The sequence below is a fragment of the Patagioenas fasciata genome, chromosome 3, assembly GCF_037038585.1.
Source record: "Patagioenas fasciata isolate bPatFas1 chromosome 3, bPatFas1.hap1, whole genome shotgun sequence".
NCBI classification, from domain to species: Eukaryota; Metazoa; Chordata; class Aves; order Columbiformes; family Columbidae; genus Patagioenas; species Patagioenas fasciata.
The window spans coordinates 44,841,328-44,857,860 of record NC_092522.1 but is presented as its reverse complement, the minus strand read 5'-3'; the positions used below and the strand labels follow the sequence as shown (position 1 = coordinate 44,857,860).

The following is a 16,533-nucleotide window of genomic DNA, read 5'->3' as shown; positions in this document are numbered from 1 at the left end:
AGAGATGGAAGTTATTGGAGTATGCAGAACCTGCTAAGGCTTATAAAGAAAGGTTGAGGTTTAGGTATAGATTATTTGGATATTTTGAGGTTTTACCTCCTTTACATCCTTCAGGGTGAAGGAGTGAAAATGCAGAAGAGATGCACTATTAATGACTTTGCTGGTGCAATAGGAAGTCTCAAATAAACATTTCAAGTGTGCTGAGTACAAGTGGTAAGCTCCTTTAACAGTAGTCATAGTTGCAAGAATTTGTGAATATGTAGGAATGTGTATTGATACTGCTGCTTGGCGGGGGTGGGGGGTGGGGGGGTGGGATGTCAGTGGCCTTGCTACATCATCCATGGCAGTAAAGCCAAATAAGTGATTACAGGGACTGGGCTACAGGAGCCACTTCCTTTTGGTTGGAGCAAAATAGTTACTTACAACTGAAGCACTTAGTCACAGGTTTCATATACAATCAACCAGTTGTACGAAATCTGAAACACTCCTATGAACTTTATTAGCCTCTCCTAAAGTCTATGGCTTAATTACTATTTCAATTCAGTTCAGCAGGTCTTTGAAAATAACTCTGAGAAACCTAGTGTGTAAGCATTGGGACTTCTTTTGACAACCTCCTAGTCACAAAATGATCAGTAAATTAGCAGATGTCTGAACTAAAAAACAAACAAAAAGCAACTTATGCCCCATCTATCACAAATGTAGCATAACCCAATAATTACTAACTCTAAACTAAGTTGGGTGGGTATCCCTGCTGCAGGGTCTAGCCACTTATTGAATACAGGCTTTGTTCCACAGTTGAAACTGACGATGCCAGATAGGTTTTTTTGTCCCGTATACGGAGTGGCAATGTAAGTTTTACAAAAGTGTCCAGGCACTGCCATGTAACAGAAGGAACCAGCACCAACTTTCCTTCTCTCTAAACCTGCTAAAACCTGCTTGTTCTACTAAAGCATTAGATATTTCCCCAATTCCTACAGCCTTTTCATTATGCTTCTTAAAAGAGGTGTGTTATGCTACTAAATGCTATTTTTATGGAACACAATATAGGGTAAACAATTACAATCTATGGATGCAGTGTGGCACTGAAATAAGTGAATTCAAATTGAAACTGGACTTGCTTAGAATTGCTTCAAATTTCTTTATAGTCCTTAACATGAATCTGCTTTTAAAACATGTAATACATCTGACAATATGCTGCATATATCGCTGAATATATGCAGTCAAGTAGTACTATGGAAACAAATTAGTTGTACACAGCTTAACTGTTAAAACCTGTCTATATCAGCTGATAATGATGTACAACTTATTGGCTTTTAATTAAGCAAATATAGCTTTCAATTTTTTCTTATTCATTCATTGGACTGGTATTTCAGGCCACAGAATGTTCAATGCCAAATCTTACTGAACTGCTTCCTTCAAAGGAAGTGATTATCTTAATTCATAAGAATTCATAAAACCTTTGTTAGGATTAAGTCTGTTCTTCTGTTAAAGGTTTTAGTAGGGAATTATGCAGGCAGCATAGAATTTATTTAAATACTCTATATATGTCATCGTTAGCTAATTTCATTCTGACTCATTCAAGAACAGAGAAAATTAATATAAAGTTCCAGACTTATTTATTAAATAGAAATGAATGAGTAATAAACCCGATGGTTTAGAAACATAGAAACATATTGATGCATAAAAAATGAATTCTTGATAAACTGCAGAGAAAGGTGTAAGCACCTAAGCATAAGCTAAACCCAGTATAGACAGCATCATGTGAAGGACAAAAAACTTGCCATTTGGACTAATAAGTAAAATCAATATATGATTTATTCAAGGATTTATTTGAAGATCATCAACTATTATAAAAATAGCAGCAGTTCCACTGTTGTTCTGCAGTGGACTCAATCAAAACATGGCAAGGAGTGCAATTATTGGACAAAAGTTTAACTACAAGTTGTTTCTCTTGTTTGGACAAAACAAATGAAGTTCAAAGACCATCAGACAAAGAAGAGATATTTGATCTATTAGTTTGATCAAGCTTTAATTATGTTTGCAGCATGGTAGAACTCAGGTGATTTTCAAACTAAGAGACAGGAAGACTCAGCATGAAATCTAGGATTTCAAAGATTTTCATTATCTTTCCAAAAAAAAAAAGAACCTATGCTCTACCAGTTTCCTTTTTATACCTATCTGTCTTCTCAAACTAGAGATCAGATCTTTTCCCTGAGTAGTATCAGACACACAAGGAATTCCAGTGGTTGTGCAAACCAAGGACCTCATTGGAACAGGAGAAAAAGAGAGAGAGAGAGACAGACATTTTCCAGAAATATAATATAATAAATTAAACCATAAAATTAATCCATAGGAGATAGAGCATTTTGAATCCTGACAGGGATTCTCAGATTCCCACACACTTGATTGTATGAGGACTGAACTAGTGCAAAGCTGGGCTTTCACCTTAAGAGAATGGGATTTTATCATTTTGTGTTTTTTTAATGCTCTGTGTAACAGAGAAACACATGACATACAAAACGTACATGGAAGGGATGTTGAAATTTAATTTTTGAGACAGGTCATATGAGGCTAAACTAGAAACTGTACAAAAGAATATGCATGGAAGTTATATGCCTATTTCTTTTTGAAAGTTAATTTAATTTCTAATAGCTCTTAATTTACAATAGACTATTTTAGGTTTGTAGTGACTGGTTTTCAGAACCAGAAATGATTGTACAGAAATTAGATCCACTGTGTTTATTCACATGGTGTTGAAGTAAGTATGAATTTTAAATAAGGCTGTACTAACATGATTTCTGTGTATGTGAAGATTCCAGTATTTACAATACTGCTGCATAAGAAAACCTGATAAATTTATTAGTTTTACTGCCCCTGTGCTAAATACGTAGAGTCATTATTGCTTTCTCAATTTTTTTCACCCCCAAAGGCAGGAAACTGCTTGTTTACAAATTCCATACAGAAGAATTTAGGTTATTCACTTGAAAAAAGGAAAGTCTGACTACACGTCTCTGTAAATGTTGATGGCAAACATAGGTGACATTTAGAAACTGAATTTCTGCCTTTTGACTTACAAGAAGATCCTTGACAAAATGCTTTGGATTAAGGCAGCAAATTTAATTCACACAGAAATGAAAATCAATGCATAAACATTGGACTTATTCAAAACATTTCTCATCTTTATTACATCAGCTTACTTTCCTAGTTGCTACCAGAACTGGGTTTTACTAAAAACCATAATATCTCATTTTTCTGTGTCCTTCTGCTGTCTCATCAGTCTGCTATTTCACAATTTCTGACCTCTTCATAATCCTCAGTTTTAACTCGAGCACTTTCAGTTTGTTCACTGTTGCAAGGAAGCTGGCTTCTTTTTCCCCATCTGTCCCACCCCTACTGAAGTATCAGACTGAATAAAAATAATGCGAGTACAAATTCTTCCATAAAGATCTTATCAGGCTAGCTATAAGGTTTATAAATATCTGCCTCAAACAGATGTGAGTATGGATCATAAACATTATAACCATTTTCTGAAAATAAAACATTGCACAAGGCTCTGTTTCATTACCAGAAGTGCACTTATCTGAGACTGCCAGTTGCTGCTTTGGCTGTAGTCCCTGTTTGCTGGAGAGGTAACTCCCTTTTAAGGATATATGGTGAAACAGGTGCAAAAGAAGACATGAAAATCATGTGTGAAGACATCACTACAGAGGTTGGATGGTATGATTCACATTTGTTTCCCAGAGCTGCTTAAAAACTTTCTGAAAATATTACGATAAAGCAAACAGAAATGTTCTCTGCCTAAACAAGAAACTGGCCCAGAAAAGTCTAGGATTTGTAGCACGAGAAGTGTCAAATGAAGTATTGCGCCACCTTAGCCAAGTTAAATTCAGTCGCTGCCAAGTCTTTGAGGCTGATCTTGCAGGACAGGATGGAAAAGTCATTAAAAACAAAAGCAGTGAAAGAAAACCCAGAACAAATAACCACAACTATCCGCTGCATGACCCTACACAGCCAGTGATATTACCTACTGGCTCAGATGCTGAGGGTCATGTTCAGACCACAGAAAATACAATTTTAAAATATAAACAGATAAAATAAGATTAATGGAGATAGATCTGATTAAAAAAAAAAAAAGAAGAAAAGAAAAAAAACTAAATAGAGAAATAAGACGTGGGATGTGTGACAAGTTTTTTTTCTTAAATAAAGATTACTTTTTTCCTAGTTCTCTACTAAGAAACATAGGTATGAAATCTCCAAATGCAGAAATCATACATATTTCTGAATTCTACATCATCAGTGAATTATCTTAAACCCCCACTTGCCCTTAACGTTGCTACCGTCCTTACCAGACATACCCGCCTTGGATAATTTATCTTACTGTATTAAATCACACATGTATTGGTTTTGGAGAAAACAAACAAATAAACAAACAAACAAACAAATAAATATTAAAGTTAAGACTTATACAGATGACTTTCAGGAGAAAAAGATACCTCCCCCATTATCTTCTGAATTAATCTGAATCTCAACAAGCCGCCAACAGGCTTTTATTGTACATTACATTAATAAGTGACTCAGGAAGAAAAGTGAATCCTTTGTAGCAGCAACACATCAGCTGTCCTTAGTCACTACCTAAAAGAGTTAATTTTACAGCAAGCTGCAGCTACTCTGCTCCTATTGTATTTGATGTGAGCTGGAGAATGTTTCAAAGGATTTACTATTTTAGTGCTTGTTTGTCCCTTTTTAATGATTGTAAGGTGATGGTTTTTAAACAGAGTTAATAATTCAAGGAAGTGGTAAGTTCTTTTATAAAGCCTTCAATCAGGAGCATGACATTTCAAACAAGAGCAGCTTCTTAGATTCTTTTGCATGGAAGGAACTGATTTCCCTGATTTAGTTTGGTTTGTTATTGGTTTTTGACTAGCACCCTAATCCTCCTAAGCAATTTTCCTTCAGTTGCATAGTCTATTATTGATAGAAGTTTTAAAATTATGAAAATGATATATTTTCAATGCAAGTGGAAGGAAAAGAAAGACTCCTAAGACATGTTTACTCTGCCATCAAAAAGAGAAATGTATCACTGTATGTGAATAAATTAATCTCACACCAATGTTAGGTACTGACTGTAGCTTAGAAATGGACTTTACCCTAGGTGTGCTGCTCAGGATCTCAAGGGATTTTATGCAGCTCTCCCTGATACCCACTTCCATGGTTTTGCTGCAATTGGTATCTGAACTAGTAAAATTAAAAGTTATTCAAGTGTCTCTGCAGGCTGCAGTACCTGCAGTTGAAGCTCTTTCTAGCTGCAAGCCAAGATCTTTCTACTAAAACAGCAACAGGAATTTACAGAAATGACCAAGATTATGCTTCACATTACACTAAAATACAGAGCAAAATAAAAAAAAAAAAATAAACATGTAGTGAAACTGCAATTAAATAAGTATTGGAATGAAAACTGATCAGTGGGATATCAAAGCTGTTCTCTTAACTGCCTGTCAACAGAAAACTGGAGAACAGGTGACTACTTGAAAAAACTCCTCTCCAAATCCAAAAATCTCTGGTTCCTCTCCAAGCATTATTTCAGTCTGAAAACCCAGGGAAAAGCCGAGGGAGTTAACCAGGCAGCTGATTAAAAGTCACAGCCATGATGACTTTCAAGTGTAAGTCTGTGTCTCAGACTATGGCATAAACCTTCTAGGGCTTCTGGAACCACCTGAGGGGATTGCCTTTGAATTGAGAGCTATGAAGCAGAGGTGTTTTTGAGGCAAATGCTCTTTACACATCAAACTTTGGTTCATTTCCTTTATTGTAAACTTATCAGTCACAGCAACATTTCTGATGCATAAATCATACTATTTTTCTGCAGCTATATTCTCCTGCTTTCACTGACATGTAGCTGTTCTTGTTTTACATCTCCCGTTCTTGTAGTACACAGCTGCACTGTCCTTTTGTGCTGGTGGGTTTCTTCCTTCTTATTTCCCTTTCATCACCTTAAAGTATCTCTTTTTTAAATAAAATGTAGATTTAATATTCATATATTATATACTATACATAAAGGTTCTATACTAGAACTGTAGGCCGGTAGGTAAGAAATAAAGCAATTAGGGATACCTGCAAAAAAACCCCTCTGGGAAATACTTGTTTACTCACCTAAAGAAAATACGCAAATAATGAATTATTTAATCCTCAAAATTCATTTTCAGTTAAAAAATAATAAATTGAGGTGGATTTTGAAGAATACTGTCACTGCTCCTAGCTGCTTAATCTTGATCAAAAAATGAAGAACTGTAAATAAAAATAAGTATTAACCCCAGATTCTTATCCAAACATTACCTAATTTTCCAAAATTAGCTCTCCAGAATTGCAGAATATTTCTGTGAGTTTTTTTGTGAGCTTTTGAGATGCTTGAAAAGCCATCAGAAATTGTAATTAGCTCTAGCATGACCTTCCTCTTTTCAGTTTGTTCCTCTTTTATTTTTTATTCTTTCTAATAGAAGCTTCTGGCTTTTACTGTGTCAGAAAATTCATAATAATGTTTTCAAAATGAGTATTTCACTAACTAGTGAAAGGAGCTGGTTAGCCAAAAAAAGAATCTATCCATTCTTCTATTTATATCTCCTAAAGCCAGGAACCTACATTGCTGACTGAAAGCCAGTCTTCTGCTTCTGATGTTTCCTAGGTATGTCTACAGCCAGATTAAAAGCATCTGCTGGACCAGGCAGATTTATCCACAGTTTAGCGAAAGCTCTTAATCAAATTCAGTTTCCTCTTGTCATGGTCCCTTTAATTCTCTCCTTACTGTCTGCCTATATCTTAACTTGAAACTTCAACAATTCATCTTCTCTTCCAAACCTGGGAATAGCATCTCACTCCTAGATTCAAAACTCTTAGATCCATTTCTGCAGCTAATATAAAAGCTACCTGCACCTCCAAAGTTCTTAGGTCTGTAGAAACTTTCTGTGTCTATACTATTTGTAACTCCCATCCACACCAGATGGCAGATTGTATTCTGTCCTTCTTCCTTATTTTATGCTGGTGACTAGACAATAATGTCCCAGTCCTCTTGCATCTAATTCCTGTGGTTTGAATCTTTCACTTCAAATTATTTTCTCTACCTGAAAGATCCATTTCTTCCATTTCTTCTACTGCTTATTTAATTCCACAGTCAAAAATCCAAACTGACCATGTCCAAGTTTATTGGGATTTTTTGAAACTTTCTTACTGTATTCACCTCTTCTACAGGCATCATCACCTAACTTTACTTCCCCAGAACAATTTGTTTCAGTTAAGTATATTTTCCCAATGTTACAGCAGAAAATAAAATCTATATTTGGTTTCATTAGTAATGATACCAAACTGTACACAGAAAATGAAAGCATAACTTTAGGTAAGGGAAAGAGATATAATTCTGCAATAAAACAAAAAAGCGTGATTATGGAGTTCTCACAGTTTAATTGGAGGTCTTGTGACATTTGACATTACTTGTCAAAGTTTTCACTCTCAAAGGTAGCTGATTATGTAAGACCGTTTCTATTTTAAAAATTTTGTTTCAGATGGACTTTGACAAGGAACTCTGACAAATCTTGTTTGGACAGTGTATGACTCCCACAGCAAAAAGCCAACAATATCTAACCTTTATGTACATTAAAAATAGCTTGGAAATATGACCAGAGTGGAGCTGAAAAGCTTAGTGAGCAAAAAAGCAGATTAAAAGTCAGATTTATTTAAAAGTATTTTTAGCTATGCTGATAATTTTGATTGTATGACTCATACCTTGTGAAACCTCTGAAAGGGTAACAGTCAAAGACAGGTATCTTCTGACTAAAGAAATCAGGCACAACAAATCTATTCACTGAAAGCCCCAGACAGTGTACACACATCTGTAATCTTCAATAGTAGAACAATATAAACTATAGATTCTTCAAAAAAGGGAGGCAAGCCATGGCCCCCAGCCCTTTTGCTTGTTGCCAGGCTACCCCAGTGCTCCACAAAGGCTGATATTTATCTGTGTCCCTACTCACAGGCAGAGCGGCCCCACCAGCACTCACCACCGGCCGGTGCACGTCCCAGAATGCTCGCTCCTGGCTGTCAAGAATCTTCCTCTCTATCTTGTCTCTCTTCTTGTCCACTCTGTCAATGGTAGAGGACATTTAAAAGAGCCAGTGTTAATGAAAGTAATTTCAAACAGAAGAAGTGTCCAATCACTTTTCCCACCCTTCAAAAAGCCTGTAAAACCAAAACTTCTCATCTTCAAAGGAACTTACTTCGCTTGTGCTTCGGCTTGCATAAAAATAAACTCCCATTTCCGTGCAAATGCTCGCTGTAGCCTGGCCAAACTCTCCTGAAAATACATCACAATTTAGTGGGTTGTATTCAAAGTTATTTACTATTTAATAGCTTTTAGTGTATCTTTCCTTCCTCCCCTCACTCCTTCCCTGCTCTTACCCCACCCCGAGATGTAATACAAGTCATAATATCTGTTTCAGTGTAAATATACCTTACTCATCCGATATAAAGCCCTTGCTTGACACCAAGCAGGATACTAGATCTATCTACTTTTGAATGCCTCACCTATTTTAGCTTTCAAACTCTGATGACAAGGGTGGGTGCAATCTTCAGCAGAATGTGGGATTTCTGAAGCATTTTTATATACCTGGGCAATTTCACAATAATACATTAGTGTTTTAAAAGTACCTAATACTGAAAGATGACAGCAGTATTTTCCATACTAGATGATCCACATGACAGTTCTCATCAGTCATCTATACAAATGCTTTGCATTGAACAATGTTGGCTGTCTATCAATTTATTAAAAATAAAATAAGAAGAAGCTATCAATATTTTGGTAGTACAGGAATCTTCCAAGAACTCCACAGTTAACCTCATTTTATAAAAATGCAGACTACAGCTTTTCACTACTGTACAGGAAATGTATATATCCTACAGCCTGCTAATAACAATAGGAAGAAAATTTTTTAAATCTTAGTAAAATTCGTTCTTCCAGTGATGCTGGGACATCTTTGCTGTCTGCAACAGAGCTTTTCCAATTTCCATGCAGCTTAAACAGCAGAAGCATGTGGTCTGTTAACATGGAGAAGGCTGATGCTATACCTCCAAAAAGACACCAGTTACCTTCATGCACTGCTTTTACTTAAACTAGCTGAAAAATTGTCTGTAAACTTCCTAACAAAAAATATTGCTTTACCTGTGTTTCTATGCATTGCAAATGTATCTCTATGACACACTGAAAATGAAGACTGCAGAGAGTGAAGAGGAGACTTTCTAAAGATCTTGTCAATACCAATAAAAGCTCTCATGGATTGTATACTGGAGGTGAATTTTCTAAGGCATGTAACTATATAATTATGTGTACCCCACAGTGCAGTACACTGAAAAGCAAGCCTGTGCTAGAAGAAGCAATAACATGTGTCAGCATGGTGCTGAGGCTGGAGTATCTGGCATGTTGAGAGGCCCATCTGACTATCCAGCTCTCATGTCACAGCAGCACAGCTGGACAGCTTTCAGTGCAGAACCAGGGCTGTTAATCAATTTCATGTTGACATTTTCATGAAAAATTCAGGAACTTTTGGGGGGGATATGGATGGAATACAAGACATCTCTCTCCTTAGCGTGTGTCATCCTCATCAGCTAATCAAAGTCCCTCTTTTTCCAGCTCATTCCAGCCCCAATCACCTTATCTTGCCTGGGGCACAGTACAACTTTCAGGGAGTGGGAAGTGCCTCTGGTCTGATCCTCTTTGCCTCTGGTCTAACTGATGGGAGAAGGGCTCAAGCACCAGCATCACTTTTAAGAATGAGATTTATATTTCTACAGCTACCAAGTGCTTTTGAAAATGTCGCCAGGGATCCTTCATTCAAACCTTACACGGTGTACAGTACAATTGCTGTCAAACACTTGTGGCCTGTCTGGGATTTGTGAACAGTTATTTCTGATCCCGCCACGATCATCTGAGCAGAGTAAGATTAGAGATGGACCAAAATCTTAGTTTTTTCCCATCTAGCCTTCACTACAGCTTTCAAACACCATTCATGCCTACTGAGCACCATCAGAATGACATCCTGGCAAAAGTGGATAACTAATAAATCTTCACTCATAAGGCCTATAGTTCTCAGGCTTAACATGCTCATTAGGCCCAGCAGAGAAACCTACTTTTCCCCAGGTACTTACAGCTTCATAGTCTGCTAGCTCTAGCCTTGCTTTGTTTTGCATTGTCCGCTTGCAGAGGTAAACAGCTGGAATAGAATAAAATAACACAGAATTGGTTACTATCTCATGAGCACAGCAGACCCAAAATCTAGAGGTTTCATTTCTATTTTACCGCTTGCTTGGTGGTTTTGTTTTCTCCCTCAATTCTAAAAAGCTTTAAATAGGGGATCAATGCTACCACTATTGTAACTAAAACGATGGGTCAGAGATTCATTAAATAATTATAAAATCTGCTTTATGCAACAGACATAATATACAAAATGCATGAGATGCTTGGGATGAGGTTATTTAATGGCTGGACAACTAACTAGGATATTAAGGAAAAATAGGAAAAATATTTTTTAAGCTGTGCGTGTATAACCCATAATGCATAGGAGTTTTATCAGGAGCTGCTGCTGTATTAGTCAAACAGCTTTTTAAAAATGTGTATATATGGTTTTATTTATTTTTACTTAAGATTTAGAAATCACAACATTTCAACCTAAGACTTCAGCTAAAAATTAATTACAAATAAATAAAATTTAAGACTCATACAGTATAGTCTGCTATAACCAATATTTAAAATAAAAAAATGGAAGACCAAAAACTGAAAAAGGTGTATAATGTATTAGATATAACGAGAAAAAAATATTATTTCATTGATTTTCTAGATGCAAAATCCTTCAGCAGAGCTGTTCTGCCTCTGTCTCATTCAGACAGAGTCTTAACTAATAAAATGGAATACTGACAGCTAAATACTGAAAGGACATGGGGATGAAAATGATATTTGAAGCTACATAAACACCACAGTGGTTTGCATCACCTTGCTTGATTTTGAATTCTTTATGCATTCCATTACCCTTGAATGAAGTATGTTTCCAACAGACTGTATTTAGCAATGAATACTTCACATCAGCTCTGAATATTTTACAGCTTCCCCCACCAGCAAGACAATGACTGCAGCACAATTCCTTATTATGCAATATTTACCCACTTCATTACTTCAGAGCACCATTTCATGTGTCAGATGGAGGAATCTTTTGATCAGTGTAGGTAAGAAAACCTTAACTCATCTGTGGTGTCAATGATCAGCCAAAAGAGACCGTATTTACTGCTGGTCATTAGAAATGTTCCCAGTTCCTGACTGCCAGCTTGTCCACTACAGGAGTAAAGGAGAATAACTTCACTTAAGAACCTCACTCTTGCAATCACTAGGAAGAAGGAAGTGCTCATCTTGTATTTGACTTTGAGTCTTAAAGTAGTCAGATCAATTAGATATTTTACAACTCCATAGAAACAAAGTCACCTGCAAATGCATGCAAACCCACTCCAGTGAATGCTATTTCAGTAAGTATTTTATTAACTCCAGCTGCAGTTACAAGTGTTACTTGATGTAAAATGAAGTTATATTTTAATGCAGTTTATGACTATTTTTTCCTCATTTTATGAGTGTTATCTAGTCTATTTTTATTTCATACTTTTCCACTTTCTACTCCCATAAGCAGCCATGTCCTCTTTCCCTACTCCCTGCACTCTTATATCCCTTCTGTTTCCAAAGCAATTCATGTGTCTACAAAATCTACAAATACAGACACAAATCCACATCACACACCAAGTACAGCAGACAAACAGCTTCTATAGCCTCAGTTTCCATGCATTTTAATATTAGTATACACTTACACTAGTGCATTGGCATGCATGCTGAAAAGTCACAAAAAGATGAGGGGAAGAATTCTGGATCCTTTATACCTAGGTTGCATCCACAATTAGTAGAGTGGTAAGAGAATACTGAGGAGAGAGATGGTCTTTGTCATTTAACTCCTTTTGCGGTGAAGCATTTTCCACTCATTTCCTTCAAAATTGGTTGTTTCATTGAACAAGCAAAAAAAAAACCCATCGCTAAACCCCTTGAAAATACTAGTGATAAAATACATATTCAATATAAATGTGTAGACAGTTCTGAGAATTCCAGGAATCAAATTTTGTTTATTCCAACAAGTATAATTCCATCTGAAAAGAAACAAACCAAACTCCCTGTTCTCTGCACTTGATCGAGGCCTTGTAAACTATATTCTCACAGTCCCCTCATAGGCACCTTTAGTTAGCTTAGCACTTCCTTGAGTCCCATTGTGGGTATATTTTGGAATTAGCATCTCCTTCCACCTCCAACAAAAACTGTTGCTGCAGAGGTGGCCAACTGTCCATCTTTATGTCAGTAGAGGTTTTAACAAAAAAGCATCTTCAGGTCACAGAGTAGTCAGCACTAGAAAAACAACCACCAGGTCTTCAGGAGTAGGAGAGAAGAATTAACTTGTCACACTATTAATCTACTACTGTATCTAAAAAACCCTCGTCCTCACTGTGTGACTGTACTACAGTATCTTCCCTGCAGGCTTCTTTTCAAGATCCTTTTTGCTCCATTTCCATAGCAAATATAATAATGTTTGTTTGTTTTTTCATTATGAACATATCTTAGCCAAGGCTCAAAAAAATCACGTTCATCTCAGACATTTTTCTCTGGACTATCCAGATCCCCTCCCCTTCAGGAGCCTAAAGGTTATAACACCCATGGCTTGGATTCTTTATGTCAGAATTGTTTATATGGGCCAGTGTGGATAAGGCAGAATATGCTCAAGAAAATTTAGTTATCTTGGAAATATAACAAAGATACTAGTGTTGAAGAAAATAGTCCTTAAGGACATTCCTACTCTTTGGCTCAATTTACTACCATTGCTGTGTGCTAAGAATTACATCTTTATTATAGAAGCATATGTTTGAAGATCTATTTAAGAGCTACTTGCAGTCACACAAGAACCCAGAAGCAGATCAGGAATTTGAGTTCACCAGTTCACACCCTCGTCACCATGTCTTTTGGCTCGCCTGCAACAAAATTCACTAGCATATTGGAAAGCAAGAAGAATGTGAAAATTGCTCTTATTTTCAGCCAGAATATTTGAAGACACAAAGAAATGAGGTTTTGTTCTTTTGACTTTTAGAGCAATGAGATCTGGAATATGGATGTTCCCATCTTTCACAGGTACCACTCCTTTTCTCTACCAGCACATGTGTAAAGCAACTGCACGTGTCCAGTAGCCTGACCTTGAGCATCTGGTGAGGATGTCAGTCAGTTGCCTGTTTCCCTCTCAAAGAAGAGCCATGAGCCCTCAGCATTTCAGAGAATGACAGTGTCTGCTTTTCTAATGCCACTATTTGTATGAGTTCTCAGTGTTTTTACAGCTTCTTACAGAAGTGCAATCTGCAGAAAAGTTCTCCAACTAAAAGCTACTCTATTTCTCTATTTATTTCTCTCTATCTACTTCCCCACCGCTGCCCCCCAGGGTCCTGGCCAGGGCTCTTAGAACACCAAGGAGCTGTAATTGCCCTGAGCAGTCCATCCAGGGTCTCCACTGAGGCCCCCTGCACCCAGGAGTTGTGCTTAAGCCCAGCTATTTCCCCAGGTCCCCGCTTGACCTACATTGTAGATACACCTCTAACCAGCTCTGTGACTCACCAGTGCTGCCCTGGCTTCCTGGCTTGACCTTGGACCCTCCTGGTCACTTGAGACTTTGCTGGTGAGGACATTGCTCCTGCCTGCACTGTTGACACCCTCAGTTCTTCCTTACCTTCCCTTGGGGAGCTGCGTGCTCTTGCTGATCCCTGACAAGGGTGTTGAAAATGCTTTACATATGGATGAATGATATGCAAGGAACAGGATCTCATTAATAACTTCGATTTGCTAAATATGGACTGCCACATACACTCTTATTTTTAGAGCCAGTGTATTCTGATGGATGTTGCAATCAACATAATTGCCTCCACTGAAGTGAATTATATATTAGACGCTAGGGCTTGAGCTTTAGAAGTGACTGATTATCATGAGAAAACAAATTTGCCAATAACTCTAAAGACAATATTAACACACATTTCATAATGAAAGATGGTCAGTGATGTATATAAATGGGCATTTGAATGACAAACCAATACTAGAACACACTTTGGTAGCTGTGATTAAAAACAGACTACTCACTCTTGAAAACTCTTTTCAGGCATTCACGAAACATGGGTAATATTAGAGGTTAAAGTGAGATTGCAAAGTCTTCTAGCAGGAGTTGCAGGAAGAGGGTGTCTGGGTTTTCCCTCTTCCAAGTTTTTAAATTGTTACACCCAAAATAACCCATTTTCATGGTTCACTACATTTGTTTTCTGCTCTTGACTGTTGATTTGTACTTTAAAGTTCCTGAGAAACCTCTTTGGATTTTCCCCTTAAATAAGATCATAGTGATAATGACAGGGTTTCATGCTAGAACCAAGAAACTGGACTGAGTATGCATCGTATTACACACACTTACTGAAAAAAAAAAAAAAACAACAGAGCTTTCACCCAAAAGTTAAAGTGGGGGATTTTAGCTTGTTGCTAAACAGGGGCTAAATCTTCCTTCTCACCACTGCACAGAAAAAGCCTCAGCTAAATTCAATGGAAGCACAACTAGGCCTCCGAAGATCACAGATAATGCCACCTACACATCCACCAACATGTACACAAACTTAAACTCCTTACATAATTTCCCCAGTGCCAGTGATGTTACAGGTTGATTCTGTCCCAGATGGTGGGTGTAACTTTCAGAGAATGCTCGTTATCTCCACTGAGGCCAGAATAATTTTATGCTCTCTGTGAGTCTGTGTTCAGAGTCAGTATGTACATGCCTAGTCAGCACTTAAAGAGCAAAGAAAATAGAAAGTACTGCAAGGTCTAACAGTTTCAAAGTGCCCTGTGGGCAGACAGAAGTTCTCCCTGCATACCCGAGTGTCTGCATCAGATGGAGAGCTGCAGGACACTTGGCACAGAACATGACAGTGGGATGAAGAAAGCGAAATCAACCATTTTATTTGAAATTCAGGATTTCTAGTATATTTATACCATCTTTAGGTATACTTTTACCCAATTAAAAAAAAAAAAAAACAAACACAAAAACACAAAAGTTTTGCTCTTTGTGAAAGAGCACTGAGAGTCACTTAGTCTTAAAAAGATGACAACTTTTAGGTGGACAAACAGGTCACCAATCAGCCTTGTGAATCTATAAAAGTACAATTTCTTTAGTAAATGCTCATGGCATTCAGTTAGAAGGAAGACCATGACAGTTTTTTACATGCGCTGAATTGTCAAATGGTCAGAAATACAACTTCTGAAACACTCCTCCCTTGCTCTACTTTACTCTGTGATCACACTATTTCTGAAATGCAATTTGATTATAGATTTAGAGGGGTAGAGGACTTTCTTACATAAACCAAGGCAAAAAAGAAACCAAGTTTCAAACTACTAAAGAGCTCAGGAATTAGAAAAAGGCAGATTCACCTTCAAAACACAAAAATTCCCAGATGCCATTGGCTTGGGAAAGTCTTGCAGGATAACAAAGAGGTACAGAAGTCACTCAAGCTATGTAAACTATGGGACCAGAAAAAGAATATCCTGTTGTCAAATCTAATTTAAAATTACATCCATTGAATTATTTCATACTTCTTGAAGTTATCATAATGCTTTCAGTTTGCATTCAAGAATTAACACCCTTCTTTGGCACCAAAAAACAAAGCTTTCTATCTCCTCTTTAGGTCCTCAGATTTAAGGGCGACTCAAATGCACTCACTAAAAGGCTTCTAAGAAGAGGAGGTGCAACAAATTCATATAAGCTGATATTGCATGGAAACCATTTGGGGCATGTGCAATCCAAGGCAAGGCTGAGGATTGCAGAAAATGCAGAGTATTTTCTTCTAAACTGCAAAAGTCAGCTACAGGGATGGCATCAGAAGCTGGCCATTACTTGACAAAGAGGGAAATTACCAGGGCCCACCTGGGAAAGGGCTATTAGTGGCAAGACAGTGCATGAATACAGAAAAATACATTTGGTGTCACTGCTCCCTTCATGGTCTGAAAGCTCTAATTTCCATATCAATAATGAAACAGGCAAACCTATTTTGTTTACTCAACATGCTAATTTGAAAGCAATTCTGAAAATTATGAGTTATACAGCCCTGAGGAAGAGGACTTTGGCATGTTGGTTGATGAAAAGCTCAACATGACCCAGTAATGTCTGCTTGCAGCACAGAAAGTCAATCATATATTGGGCTGCATCAAAAGAAGCGTGACCAGCGGGTAAAGGGAAGTGATTCTGCCCTTCTACTTTGCTCTCATGAGACTCTACATGGAATACTGCATTCAACTCTGGAGTTCAGAGTAAGGCCATGAAGATGATCAGAGGACTGGAGCACTTCTTCTATGAAGACAGGCTGAGAGGGATAGGATTGTTCAGCCTGGAGAAGAGAAGGCTCTGG

At 37.3% G+C, this 16,533-nt stretch overlaps 1 protein-coding gene across 9 annotated transcripts in view; it reads right to left on the bottom strand.

Annotated features, from left to right (window-relative positions):
• Nucleotides 1-16,533, bottom strand: part of RGS7 (regulator of G protein signaling 7) — a 223,312-nt gene that overhangs the window by 32,256 nt on the left and 174,523 nt on the right. For all 9 annotated transcript variants that reach the window (XM_071806235.1, XM_065835293.2, XM_071806237.1 and 6 more), the window contains 3 exons: nt 10,189-10,253; nt 8,265-8,341; nt 8,049-8,130 (listed from right to left, as the gene is read on the bottom strand). In XM_071806235.1, the coding sequence (XP_071662336.1) occupies nt 8,049-8,130; nt 8,265-8,341; nt 10,189-10,253 (224 nt within the window). The remainder of the gene's footprint in view (nt 1-8,048; nt 8,131-8,264; nt 8,342-10,188; nt 10,254-16,533) is intronic.